Source organism: Artemia sp. Qi Xiang Cuo, chromosome 3, assembly GCF_049724085.1.
Source record: "Artemia sp. Qi Xiang Cuo chromosome 3, ASM4972408v1, whole genome shotgun sequence".
Taxonomy (NCBI): Eukaryota; Metazoa; Arthropoda; class Branchiopoda; order Anostraca; family Artemiidae; genus Artemia; species Artemia sp. Qi Xiang Cuo.
The window spans coordinates 47467001-47482550 of NC_142796.1; the positions used below are offsets into that span (position 1 = coordinate 47467001).

Here is a 15550-nt window from a genome sequence, read left to right on the forward strand (position 1 = left end):
TGATTGCCACGAACCCTATGATTTCATTGTAGAGTGTAACTCGGTTCATTTTGTAGATACTCCCTTGTACTTTTTAAAGTGTTGGCACCGCCACTGACGACTTTAGAAAGTGTTGCTGGGGAACTTAACTTCCCACTTCACCAATATTTTTATAAACATGTTTCAAAACTTCATCCATTTTGAACGCAAACACGTAGTGTAGTGACCGCTACCCTTTTGCGTACTAGAGAGTTGGTTGTAGTGTCGATGAGTTGATATCAATACGTCTTCGCTTTTGTCTAGCCACCGGTGTTATCGAATCAATGCTACTGCTGCTGCTAGGTGTACTAGTATTTTCCAAGATTAGCTTAAAATCTTCTTTATCTCTTTATTAAATGCTGTTGTTGTTTTTAGGGGACTGGCACTATATTCCTTTAATTTCTTTAGAATTTCCTTATTGCTAATAAGACTTTTCGGATAGTTTAATGTATTTTTAAAATCTGTATAGATTATTGTCAAATGATAAAAGTTCTTTACGATTTGTAACGATATCACAAATGAAATCAAGTAGATTGTAACTTATTCCTTGAATTATAATAAGTTTCCCTGTGCTATCGACATGAACTTGTCGACCATCTCTTTCCAACATGAGATATGTTAATACTTTTTTACTCTGTTCACGATATGAGTGTGGCAGTAGGTTTCCAATAGTTGCCACAATTGAATTCAATTCCTTCTCCTTTGGTTGTGTTGTTGCTGCTGATGTTCCAGCAGCATCAGCAGCAGCAATAGAATCTTGAAGAGATTTTTCCTTTTCGGGGGATCAATGACACTTACATTGACTGGTCTCTCACGATAGGGTTTATGTTTGTCCACGCGTCGAAGTGCATATTGAAGTAAAATTAGCTTTTTATCATCGGCAATATTTGTATAATTAATGAATTTGCTTAGATTGTCCTCAAAGTGTTCAACTGATGAAAGGAGGAGTTCTATTGGGGTCAATTTGTAGGGTTTAGTCATCTAGAGAAAAATGTTTAAAAGTCCTGCAATTATTGGCAGTAAAAGTGTAAAAAAGCTACCACTCGCTTGGAGAAGACGTTTTCTTTTAAAATATTTTCCTTTGTTTTTGGAAGCCGAGGCACGTACAGTGGAACGATGTTGCTTTGTCTGTTGTCAACACCTTCTGGCAACTGCACATTTCCCTCGGTTAAATTTAAACAAAGTTCAGATATTAGATTAATAAATTCTTTGTCAATGCCATGTATGTGTATGGCTTTTTTAAGTGGTGATTTTGAATTGCTTAGAACGGAAAATAAGTGTCTATTTTCATGTAGTTTCTTCAGTGTCATTATGGCAACTAATAGCCTTTTTTACTGTTCACCGGAAGATATAGTGAAATTTCATTGTAAAAAAATTTTCTGACTACACCCAAATCCTCGAGTGTATTCTGGTTAAGATCCAACAGAATGTAGCCGTAGGGTTTATTTGTTGCCTGACTGTAAGCTGAAAGTAGAAATTTTGGAGCACCTGGATATATTTGTTTATTGAGAGTTATTAGAGAACTTGAATCACGAATAACTCTGTAGATAATATAGTAGGTGTAATTTAAAGCAGGTGTCTTCATGCACTTATTCTGATGAAACATATAGTATAGAACTAAGGATATGAAAATGTGTTCAAAATGTGAGCGAACATTGAACAGTTGCAGCATTTCCTGACAGTATTTTTCTATGGATTCAGCTAAATCATCAATAATCAGCCAAGAGTTTTGTTCAATACTATTGAAAACATCAAGTCCCCGTATGAATTGTATGGGAATAGATGTAGCAGCAGCAATAGTATTTATTTGATCATATAACTCTTGCCAAACGCTAAAATAATAGTAGATTTTTTTCGGTTTTTCCAAAAACATTTTATTATAATTTTTGATTATTTTTGTTAAAACTGTTGTTTTCCTCGACATTGATAGACCACAGAGAAACGATCTGAATGGTGTTTTAAATTGATATATTCTGTTGATGCAGTGCAACAGTTGGACTACAACTAACTGTAAACCATGCTTGTCTAATGAATAAATAATAATAATTTCACCTAGACGGCATTCTACCTAGTACGATATTAAGTAAATACAACAGCAACAACAACAACAATTCAGAATCATATTCTCTTCTATTAACACTTTACAACAACAATACCCATTACCTGAGAGTATTGCACTAATCTTGTGAAATCATTTTGAAACCTATTAGGAAATCACTCCCGAAGATAGTGTTCTACTAGACCTTGCACCATGAACACAATTCAAACAGTCAGAGTTATTTAATATCGATCCCTAAGTGTCCAAATACAGATCCTATTTTATACTATCGGACTTTCTTAAAAAAGTTCAAAGTGCATACAATACCATTATCATTGTTAATAGCAGTCCATTGAGTGTAAAGACAAGTCATGGACTGTGCATCTTTCAAAAAACGAAGACTATTGAATTTTTTTGATCCTCATGGCCTATCATATACATTCTAAACTCCGCACATCAACAACTATATTGTAAGCAGTGGAAAAACTATTATTCGAAACCAGAAGAGAGTGCAGGATCTAACAACTCAAAGCTGTGGTTTTCATACGCTACTATATTGCGTTTTCAGATGTCGTGGTTAAACTTACAAGCAATTTCTCAATATTTACGTTGACAATTCTTGTCTGAACAACTCCATGGTGGAAAATATACTCTCAGACCTGTATAATATTGATTTTAGTGCCCTACGAATAAAGTGTTTTAAAAAAGGTATGTAAATTTGTTTATTAATACAAAAAAATGTATATACACAACAATGTCTTTATTCTCCCCTTTAGATTTCTTCTTCTAGCGTGTATAGGCAAGTGTCAAAAACAACTAATGCTGGTAGATCATTTGAATTCACTGTATATTGATCTTGATTGGCTGCATAGTCAGGGTCACGTTTTCTACAGTACAATTGAACTTCAATCGTATTATATCTATTTGAATAGTAAAATATAGTTTTTGCATTCATATTGTAAAATTCACTTGTTTCAATTTGCTTATTTGAAGCGATATCACATAAAGTGTTTCCAAATGGTGAATCACATTCTTTAATAGCTAAATAAAAATTACTAGGTTTAAAGTCATAATAGCCAGTCTCTTCAACAATAACGTAGAAACCAAAATGTTCTTGTTACCCCAACAGTTGAATCGTAGTCCTAATTCTTCCTCCAAAAATAATTTAAAACCACGACAATATCAGTCTCGTAGAAATAAACTAAAATCTTGTTTAGGTTTCTTTCGAATCATATCAGGATAAGTATTCCCCACTGATCACATTTATCATACTGACAATTGGAGCATAGAAGTCCTCTAGGGTGAGAGTCACAAATCTCTTCAAGACAAGAATTACAGTCTTTAATTTGTACTGCATATCCTCTATGTAATTTGCATGGATTGCATAATTTTCACTTTTCATCATACTCACCAATAAATGTATAATTCTCACAAGATGACCAACTGGCAAGGGTATATATACATAGTGGACATGTATAGAACATTTTTTTCCACTGTTAACTCTCTCACAGCTAAAATGAAACTGATCTACGATCGAAAAATTCTGAGAGAGAGAGAGAGAGAGAGAGAGAGAAAAAAAAAGAGAAAGAGAGAGAGAGAGAGAGAGAGAAAGAGAGAGAGAGAGAGAGAGAGAGAGAGAGAGAGAGAGAGAGAGAGAGAGAGAGAGAGAGAGAGAGAGAGAGAGAGAGAGAGAGAGAGAGAGAGAGAGAGAAGAGAGAGAGAGAGAGAGAGAGAGAGAGAGAGAGAGAGAGAGAGAGAGAGAGAGACAGACAGACAGACAGACAGAGAGAGACAGAGAGAGAGGAGAGACAGAAAGAGACAGAGAGAGAGGAGAGACAGAGAGGAGTAACTATATGACGTTACAAAAAACCTGTTTTGAAGAGAATCTTCTCTCTCTCATCTAGATAGAATCTAAGGCAGTGTATTCAAAAGCAAATCCAAGATGTTATTTTGCTTTGTTCAATTAGTACATCAATAAACTGAGTAAATGCATTTGAGACGAGTTTCGAAAGTTTCATACAGCACTTCAAAGATGGAGAATCATTTTTAATTATGTCGATAGGTGTTTTTTTAGAAAATATCTTACTTTGAAAAGATAACCCTAGAATATACTCATCCAGAATCAAATACTTATACATAATCACAAGATTCAACATAATTCTCTCTTTTTCAAATTCATTCATTTTTTCTCTCTCTTTACACTCTCACTGCTGACTTTAGACTAACGAGGATTCGTTCTACTTCAATAATATTCGCTAACCTACTTAAAAAAATCGAACAAGAAGAAAGAGACCATTTTCCATTTCGACATATTTTTATTGTGTGTTATTCTCCTCAATATGTTTCACTATTGTATTTAAAGCAGTTTGAAGTCTATGTATGTGCACTATATGAACTTTCGCAGCGAAGCATAATTGATCCTCCAATTTAAATTTACTCAATGATGTCACGTATCTTGCATACACATCATCCCATTCAGGACATAGTCGAGATCCTCTTGTAATTTCTACTGCAATGTTTGGTACTCTTTTCTTTGTATCATTGCTACTGCTACCAGCTCCACTATCAACTTCTAATAGTGTTTAACCACAGTTGTCGGTACCAGACATATATATATATATATATATATATATATATATATATATATATATATATATATATATATATATATATATATATATATATATATATATATATATATATATATATATATATATATATATATATATATATATATATATATATATATATATATATATATATATATATATATATATATATAATTTATATCGGCGCGTACAAACAGCTCCTCTCATTTGATCTGCCATCAGCGGTCCAAATACCCTGGAACACGTATTTTGGCAGAAACTTTCTCAAAATGCCTTTGAAACCAACTTGGACTTCGAAACCTATTTTTAATTCCTAAAAACATCTAATAATAACATTACACTACTAACTACCGATTTTCATGTATGTATTGGAATAAATTAATTTAAAATTAGTTTCTTCAAAATTAGTGTTCCAACGTTGAAGCCAAAGTTTCGCGTCCAAGAGAAATCTGACTTGTCTACCCGTGAAAAGATCTGACTTCGCTTATGTTTATGTCTGCAAAAACGTTCTCCGGAGCACTCGCACCCCGGTCCGGGTTTTTATAATGGGTGAGATAGAGAATGATCATACTGGATAATTATATGAACTGTGGTGTAAACATACCACTCATTATTGCAAATATATATCTTGGAAAATAAAAACAAGTATAAACAAACTGTTCTCTCTGAATTCTATTCTCTTACTAATATGAACTATGCTGAAAATCCTTCCTTATATTAGTTGTGGTTGCTATGAACGGTTGCTAGGATTTCTTGGTTATTTTTATTTCTCCATATTTGGAGTTCCCGTTATCATCATAGGCTATTTGTAGATCTAGGGTGATATCTATTAGGCTATCACAACTTACCTTAGTAACTTAAATTGATCTTGTCACATTTGACCGTTTAGGTTGTTCATTTTCACCCTTGAATTTACATTTCTCAGGTCGTCCTCTTGATCTTTTTCGTTTGATGGTCCAATTTGTTCATTTGAGCAATTGTTAACTTACGGCTTTGTTCTCTGGGTATTATGAAACTGCTTAAAACGCCTTCTTGATTATTACAGTTTTATGTCAAGTCCAGTTGCTCCTAGCCCCAGTTGTTGTAGCTGTTATTTGTAAAACTTTAATAGAGACACTATTTTCTTCTTTTCTTGTGTTGAAAAACTAAATTTATTCATTAGTTTACTTTATTGTGATATGCGTCTACCATACAGAAGAACAGCATATTAAAACAGAATTGTATTGTCTCTTAGAGCGTTGTGCTTGTGACTTTTTTTAATTTCTGGCTTTTACTGCCTGTTCACTTTCCACTTGCACTCCGCTTTTGCCGGTACTATCTTATTTGCGTTTTTATCAGCTTGCAATAAATTGAGCTTTCCTTATATTATCGGCTTTGCTATCATCAAATAGTTTGTGGTAACGAACTGTAAGTAAGAAGCGACCCGGCTCAATAGCAACCGAAACTCTAAAAAATAGAATTTTGATACCAATAGATACATTAAAAGAATCATATTTTTATGCTGATTTCAAATATATAAGTTTCATCAAGTTTAGTCTTACCTGAGAAAATTTGCCTTGTTTTGGAAAAAAAGGGGGAAACACCCCTTAAAAGTCTTAAAACTTAATTGAAAATCACACCATCAGATTCAGCGTATCAGAGAACCCTACTGTAGAGGTTTAAAGTTCCTATCTCAAAAAGTGTGGAATTCTGTAATTTTTCCCAGAAGAAATATCACGGATGCGTGTTTATTTGTTGTTGTTTTTTTTTTCCAGGGGTTATCGTATCGACCCAGTGGTCCTAGAATAACGCGAAAGGGCTCATTAAATCGGAAATTAAAAGTTTTAGTGACCTTTTTAAGTGAACAAAAAATGGAGGGCAACTAGGCCCCCTCCCACGCTCATTTTTTTCCAAAGTCATCCAATCAAAATTGTGTTCAGCATTTTGTTCAGCATGGTCGAAAAATACAATAACTATGTCTTTGAGGATGACTTAATCACCCACAGTCCCCGGGGGAAGGTCTGCAAGTTATGAACTTTGCCCAATGTTCACATATAGTATTGGTTATTGGGAAGTATACAGAAGTTTTCAGGGGGGATTTTTTTGGTAGTTGGGGGGTGGGGTGGGTCGGGTGTTACGTGGGAGGATATGTCCATGTAGGAAGTCCTCATGGGGGATGGAGCATTGGTGCCAATGGGGCGCCGTATTTCACAGCATTATTAAAAAAAAGATCAGAAATGAAATAATAAAAAAAACAATTTTTTCAACTGAAAGTGAGGGGCAACATCAAAATTGAAGACGAACAGAAATTATAATTTTTATGATTGGGTTCGCCCCCTACTCATTACCTCGCTCTATATGCTAAAGTTTTTTTTGTACTGTCATCAGAGCTATATATTCTAATTAATGCCCTTTTGTGATTAAGGGGTTATTCTTAAAGAATTGAACAAAATTTGAACTTAGCGTAAAGAGCGAGGTATTGGCTAGGGGGCGAACCCCCTAATAAATGTAATAAAAACATACGAAAATGGAACTTCGTTACGTAAGTTAATTCGTAAGTTACGTCTGAACAAAATTTTGAGAAGGCCATTTAGCAAAAAAAAGTAAAATTAATATGCAAATTTTGTTTTAATTATTCACGTACGGTGAGCCAAAGTAAAAGCTGTATTAACTCAAGAACGCTCAGTAATTAAATAAACAAAACAAGTTTTTTTAACTGAAAGCAAGGAGCGACATTAAAACTTAAAACGAACAGAAAATATTTCGTGTATGAAAGGTTGCCCCCTCCTCAACCCCTCGCTCTTTACGCTAAAGTTAGACTGTTTCTCACAACTTTGTTTTTTAAAACAATAAAAAAATTTAGCGTAAAGCGCGAGGGGTTGAGGAGGGGGCAGCCCCTTTCATATGCGGAATAATTTCTGTTCGTTTTAATTTTTAATGTCGCTCCTTGCTTTCAGTTAAAATGCCTTGTTTTTTTTTTATTTAATTTTCAAGAAGAATCATAAATTGTTGTCAAACTGAGGTGGAAATATTAGAAAATGTCAACTAGTATTGGATTTTAATTGAATATTCTTGCAGGAAATCCAGTCATTTTTTTTTTTTTTTATAATAGCAGTAATATTAATGAATTAGAGGTAGCCTAACATTATTTTTGAATATTAGAATGCAGCGGATTATGATTCTTATTGAAAATATCTATTGAAGATTTATATTTCAAATAAACACGAAAAAAAAAGTACATACATGTAGGTTTCCAGAAGGGTATATAAGCAATGTGCCCTTATGATAGCAATGATAGTAATATCATTGAAACTTTTAAAGGACATAATTTAATTAGAAATTAAAAGTTCTAATGCCCATTTTAAGAGTCAAAAGTGATTAGAGGGTCAGCAGCCCTCCTCCCGAGCCCATTAATTTTACAAACACGTCCAGTAAAATTTTTGAGACATTCATTTTGCTCAGCATAGTTGAACGGCCCAGTAACTATGTTTCTTGGGATATTAGGTATATCAAAACCCCACAGTTATGAAATTTTCTTATTGTGCTTTAAAATTAAATGTTGATTTAAAACCAAACCAAAAAGCACTGTGTGTATGCTGGTTGGCAATAGGACATCTCAGATTCCCACGAACAACTGAGGGTATTAAGTTGAAACTTTCAGGGCTACTACCATTACTACTTCTGCCATTACAATTTAATTAAATCAAAAGAGTGTAATTGTACCCTGGTTTTCAAGAGCACAGATATAATTTTGTGGGAATGGTATTAAGTTTTATTTTTCAGGTCAACTTCAGCTCAAGATCAACAAAAGGGTGTAGGTTGTCAGAAATTGTTGGAAAAGTTTCTTCAACATACAAATAGCAAGCGAAACTAAGGGTTCTTATAGAAAAAAAAACGAAAAGATTTAAAATAGTATTTTCTTTTTCCATGAAAAAGACTAAGTCAATAAAAAACGGACAAAATTACTTTAATTTTTTTTTTCCACCAAAAAAGACTCTTTGTCTAGCCGAGTGTGGAAGACTTAGAATTCACTTCCATCGGAAATAGGTGCGAGTACCACGGTCCAGTCTTTCAAAAGTAGTTTAGCCTCTACAGATTTCTATACTAGGTCCTATCACAATCCATTTTGAGAATATTTTTACTTTTGTATTAGCTGATTTGTGACAGTGTGTTTTCAGTTATTTTGTAGGGTTACTTTTTGATATGTTTCAATTATTAACAGATATGTTTCAGTTAGTTTGGTATGCTACTGTATGTTTCAGTTATTATGTTTTCAATGTTTTCAGTTACTGTATGTTTTCGTTATGTCATTGACATTGTTATAGACTTTTTTATAATTGTTTAGTGCGACAAGCTTATTAAAGCTTGCCGTATTTTGGTATTAATAAATAAATAAACAAGCTTTTCAAAGGAAAGCAAAGAGCTCCATTAAACCGAAAATGAGAAGAAATAAAGTCAAATAATCTTCCAAGCGTTAAACTACAACAAATCACCATCAATAAATAAATTAAACCCAAAACGAACATAAATTACAATAAAAATTCAAACTTAAAACCAGCAGAAGTTAACATGAGTAGGGCTGACAGCCCCCATGCTTTCTCAAGATCGGAACATAGTTTGCACTTCACTGAAAACAAAATACTTGTTAAAGACTTTCTCTTTTTTCCTCGGTCATTCATCCTCGTTCATTCGTTCCTCGTTTGTTTGTTGTTTTTTTTTGTCTTTTTTATGACGTTCATTTGCTTGTTTTGTCTTTTCAATGACACAGTAGGTTTTATACTTTTACAGTTAGAGAAGGGGTCTTAGTTATTTTTGCTCGTTTTAAGCTTGATTGGCATATTCAATTTAAGTTTTACTCGTTTTAAGATTTATGAATTCATTTGTATTAGTTGTATGTTCGTTTGCCATGATTGTTTATTTAATTTCTGTTCGGTTTGGATTTCGTTTATTCTTTAATAGTAATTTCTGTTCGTTTTGGGTTTCATTTATTCTTTAATAGTAAGTTCTGGTCGTTTTGAGTTTGATTTATAATAGGTTTTTATTTCTGCTGATCTTAAGTTTAACATGGTCTTTACTTTTCTTTGAAAAGCTTTTTCGGAAAGTTTCTTTTTAATTAATCCATAAAAATTTGTGTGGACTTCAAGTTAAATTTCAGCATGAGGTAAGCGGTCTTACCATTATTCCTTGTCCAGGAAGGTATTCGTTAACCAAAACATGGTTTGATTGTTTTCCACCAAAAATGTTTAAATCGTCAATACGTTTCATTACTCGCCTTAACCACTGAAACAAACAGATAATTTCCATTAATGACACTCAGCAACGAACAGCAATTGAAAATGCCTATTGGGGAGGGCAGGAAATTGCTAGGGGAGTTATTCTCCGATCCAGCCCTAATTTTGGCTCAAGATTCTTGCTTACACTCTTCAACAGCTTCAAGAACGAACCATTTTAGATGATTATGTTTGTGATTAGGATTATATAATTTTCTACACCATATACCTTGCTATCCTTACAACACAAATTGCTCGCCATTAGATTTGACTTGATTCTACCCTCTATTGGAATTTCCCTCTCCAGGATTCTTTTGAACTTGTGCCAATGATTTTAGGCAGAGACGTACACAGAAATGTTTTTTTAGGGGTGGGGTGATATTTTTCTTATTGTCGATAAATTGAATAAGAACTGCCCAGAAATTGGCAAAAATGAAGATTTTTTTGGGGGGGGGGGAGACTGAACCCTGAAGCCATCCTATTGCATACGTCTCTGATTTTAGGCAAAATTAAAAGGAGGTGTTTAAGCTCACCTGCAGCCAGTGGCGTCGTTTCGGGGGGGGGGCAGTTACCCCCACCCCTAATAATTTGGAGAAAAATTTATTATATAGACTATGTCTCTTGACTCTCCGGATGGAGACCCCTCTCGCCCCCCCCCTGCTGATGCAGCTATCAAACAGTTCGTGGCAACGTACTGTAAGTAAGGAGCGACCCGGCTCAATAGTAACCGAAACTCTAAAAAATCGAATTTTGATACCAACATATACATAAAAAGAATCAAATTTTCATACTGATTTTAAGTACACAAGTTTCAACAAGTTTAATCTTACTCATAAACAGTTACGAGCCTGAGAAAATTTGCCTTATTTTCGAAAAAAGGGGGAAACATCCCATAAAAGTCGTAGGATAAAATGAAAATCACACCATCAGATTCAGCGTATTAGATAACCCTACTGTAGAGGTTTCTAGCTCCCATCTGCAAAAAATGTGAAATTTTGTATTTTTTACCAGAAGAAAGATCACGCATGCATGTTTATTTGTTTTCCCTCCCAGGGGAGATCGTATTGAACCAGTGATCCTAGAATGCCACGAGAGGGCTCATTCAAACGGAAATTAAAAGCTCTAGTACCCTTTTTAAGTGATCAAAAAAAATTGAAGGGCGACTAGGCCCCCTCCCACACTCGTTTTTACCCAAAGTCCCCGGATCAAAATGTTGAGATAGCCATTGTGTTCAGCATAGTCAAAAATCTAATAACTATGTCTTTGAGGACGACTTAATCCCCCACAATTCCCCGGGGAAGGGCTGCAGGTTCTGAACTTTACCCATTGTTTACACATAGTAGTGGGAAGTATACAGACGTTTTCAGGGGGGATTTTTTCTGGTGGGGGGAGGGGTCGGGGAGAGGAGCTTACATGGGAGGATCTTTCCATTGGGGAAGAGAATTTTCATGAAGGAAGCCCTGAATTTCCCAGCATTATTTAAAAAACAATCAGAAATTAAATAAAAATATAAGTTTTTTTCAACTGAAAGTAAGCAGCATTAAAGGTTAAAACGAACAGAAAATATGACGTAAATAGGGGGGGGTGGCTGCCTCTCCTCAATAGCTCGCTCTTACGCTAAGGTGTTTTTTTAACTTACAAAAGATATTATTATTCTAATTAAACAGCCTTTGTGATTCAGGAGTCCTTGTCTGAGGTTATCATTAGTTAAGAAAAAGGTAAAGTTAATATGCGAATTTCGTTTTAATTATTCATGTACAGTGAGCCAAATTCAAAACCTGCATTGATTCAAAAACGATCAGAAATCAAATAAAAAGAAACAAGTTTTTTTTAACTGAAAGTAAGGAGCGACATTAAAACTTGAAAAGAACAGAAATTATTCCGTATATAAAAGGGGCTGTCCCCTCCTCAGCGCCTCACTCTTTACGCTAAAATTTGACTCGTTCTCAAAACTCTACTTTTTAAAACAATAAAAAACTTTAGCGTAAAAAGCGAGGCGTTGAGAAGGAGACAGTCTCTTTCATATACGAAATAATTTCTGTTCGTTTTAAGTTTTAATGTCGCTCCTTACTTTCAGTTAAAATTTGTTTTATTATTTATTTGATTATAAGGCATTAATTTTTCAGTCAAGGGACAATTCTACTGGTCCTTCCCTTGGCATGATCAGGCTTATTAAAATTTATTTTTCCATGCTTTATCACTGGTCTGCTAGCCTATTTGAGAAAATACCTAGAGTCTTGAAGACTTGCATATTTGTATATAAAGCTCGAAAATATATTATATGAAAAGTGCAAAGTCTATCCGATTTCATCAAAGTTCAACGTGCTTTAGCAGGGAACGGATGTAGAGGTACATACTTCAGAAGACTGAAGCATGGTTTGACGAGTATTATTCTGAAGGGGGCATAGGAGGACAGTTTATAGGTTAAACCGCACAAACTCGATATTTCGAGGGAAGGGATTTTGGGAGGGATGGAGTTTCTGTACAGGTTTTAGATGACTTTCGGCCAATTTTCTAGTTCAGAATTTGTGCTTGATTGAACTTTGGTCGTATTTCGCCATAGTTGTTGTTTTGATGTAGAAAATCTCACTTTTTTTGTGACACGATCTCTTGTAGATTAAAAAAAAATGTATACCAGAAACGTTAATTTCCATTCAGACTAGCACCGCCATGATCTTCCACTATCTCTGGATTGATAAAATCACATTTAGGAGGGAGGGAGGTTAACAGAAGTGCTACCAGTGTTATATGCGATTTCCTCGGTTTTCAATGCAGGAAACTGTAAACCCCCAATCACCGTTTTAGAGCATCAAAACTTGATTGGCTTTTTCAGAATGTGCATTCTCCAGAGTTTTATCCCTACTTCGGCCAAAACTGATCTTTTACATCAAATAATGGCAGAAAACGGTACGTTACTGTGGTAACAATAAACCCCATTGCTTATAAAGGGCATAAGATATTTTCGTTTCCATTCAAATGAGCCCTCTTAGAATATCCAACGAACTTTGGCATCAATACGGTCGCCACTGGGAAAAAACGGAGACACATTGGTGATATCCACACAAAAACTTGATTTTCCTTGTTGTTTGAAGTGGGGGGGGGGGGTGGAACGGGAACATCCAGTTGATTTTGACAATTACCGTTTTGATGGCGTACCTTTTATTTTGATTCATTTTATTTCAAGCTTTTTCCAAGCTCTCAAAACTTCTTTTTCTAGTTATAATAGTTATAAATTGCTATTCTGTTGAATCTGAATGAAATTTCTATGTCAAAAATAATATTACATGGGAAACATTCGTTGCTAAACAGTTTAAAACTGTAAATAAGGAGCAACTCTCCGCAATAGCACCCGAAATTCTAAAACGAAATTTTGATAACAATAGATGCATCAAAGGAGTTGGATTTTTATGCTAATTCCAAATACATAAAGTTCATAAACTTTAATGTTAGCCATCAAAAACTACGAGCCTGAGAAAGTTTGCCTGATTTTCGAAGAAGTGGGAAACACCCCCACACCCAAAGTTCAAGTAATCCGAACGAAAATCGCACCTTCAATTCCAGCATATCAGAGGATCCTATTGTACAGATTTCAGGCTCCTGTTTAGAAGAATGTGGAACTTGGTATTTTTCAGCAGAAGAAAGATCACAGATGCATGTATATTTTTTATTATTATTAATTAAAAAAAAAACTTTCCGAAAAAGCATTTTTTAAAAGAAAAGTAAACGACATTTTAAGCTTAAGATTAGCAGATACCAATGCATGTTAAAATTCAAACTCAAAACGACCAGATATTACTATTAAAGAATAGATAAAACCCAAAACGAATAGAAGTTGAATAAATAATTATAGTAAAAAGTTACAACAAGTGATAATATAAATGAATAAACAGTTCTTAAAGCGAGTATTGATTCGATTGAATATCAAAATCTATCTTAAAACGAAAACAAGTAGTTTGCTATTGAATTCTAAATGAGAATTAAAACAAGCAAAAATTAAATAAACAATCAATACGAAAAAGCATAAAATATATATTAATGTAAATGAATAAATAAATCTTAAAACGAGTGAAACTTAAATTAAATATACAAATCAAGTTTGAATCGAATAAAAATAACTACAAACAAAGGTCTGGGTATTGCCTCAATGCAGAAGTCTAAAACTTACTGCGTTATTGGCACTTAACTGAAAACGATTCAACGAAATTTTTTTACTTTTGTACATTTAAGAAATCTAAAATTAACTTATATTTTAGGGAATAAATATCAGAATATGTATATTAAATTGACAATGCACATTTTTTTTCAGTAAACTCATTTGAATTTTTTTCAGTAAAGTACAAATTATATTCTGGCTTTTAGAAAGCATAGGGGGTTTTGAACCCTACTCACATTAATTTATGCTCGTTTTGAGTTTGACTCTAATATTTATTTTAATTTTTGCTCGTTTTGGGTTTCATTTATTTATTGATACTGATTTGGGGTAGCTGTATGTTTGGTAGATTATATGATAGTCCGGACGCAAGGTGTTGAAAATGTCAACCATACCACGACGGAATGGGGCTGCTACGAGAATTATCCTACCCTCCACCCCCTTAAATTGACCATGCGGATTCAAAATACCAATGGCACTTGCTTGCCAGTGGTGGAACACTCCGAAACTTGACATTTTATTATATTTTGGTGCTTCATGCAAGAAAATGCGTGTTCCACAAAGTTTGAGGTGCAGTTTTCCGCTCAAATAGAAATGCCTAGAAGCCATAGAATGCTTTCATAACGATCTAACACGATTAGTTACAAAAAAAATGGTAGAGTTAAAAAAAATGGCAAAACTATATGAGTCTTGAGCAGTCTTGGAAAGTATAAACAAAATCAAATTGAATATTAGATATATAATAATATTAATTGTTGAAAGATCCATCAGTTAAAGATTTTTTTTCACTGTATTTTTTATTTTCATTTTAAATGCTGTAAGAACTGAAAAAGAATAAATATGTAATATACAAGTAAATCATTTTCAGTGAAGCACTAATGACGCAGAAGGCTTTAGGTTTTTACAGTTAAAGAAGGGGGCAGTATCCAAATTATGCTTGTAGTGAAACTATATTTGTCTTGATCAATCTTGAAAAGAACTAATAAATTAAACTGAATATTTGATGCATAATGATATTATTTGCTAAAAGATCATCAGTTCAAAATTTTACTGTAATTTTAATATTTATTGTCAATATTAAGTACAAAAGAAAACATTTGTAATATAATTATTACAAATAATTCGTTTTCAGTAAACGAATTATTATTTATATAATTATTTATTATTTATTATTTATAATAATTATTTATATAATTCGTTTTCAGTAAAGCGCCAATGACGCAGTAGGTTTTAGGCTTCTGCAGTGAGACGATACCCAAACTCTTGTTTGTAGTTATTTTTATTCGATTCAAACTTGATTTGGATATTCAATTTAAGTTTCACTCGTTTTAAGATTTATTTATACATTTACATTAATATATATTGTATGTTTGTTCGCATTGATTGTTTATTTAATTTCTGTTCGTTTTAAGTTTCATTTATACTTTAATAGCAAAATATTTGTTTTCGTTTTAAGCTTGATTTTCATATTCAATCTAAGCATTAC

General features: G+C 33.5%; 1 protein-coding gene across 3 annotated transcripts in view; it reads right to left on the minus strand.

Moving 5' to 3' along the window:
- Positions 1 to 15550, minus strand: part of LOC148954197 (putative RNA/DNA demethylase ALKBH6) — a 57779-nt gene that overhangs the window by 21800 nt on the left and 20429 nt on the right. For 2 of the 3 annotated variants that reach the window (XM_089086972.1, XM_089086971.1), the window contains exon 3: positions 9820 to 9924. The exons of the other annotated variant lie outside the window; for it this stretch is intronic. In XM_089086972.1, the coding sequence (XP_088943098.1) occupies positions 9820 to 9924 (105 nt within the window). The remainder of the gene's footprint in view (positions 1 to 9819; positions 9925 to 15550) is intronic. 3 annotated transcript variants of the gene reach the window in all.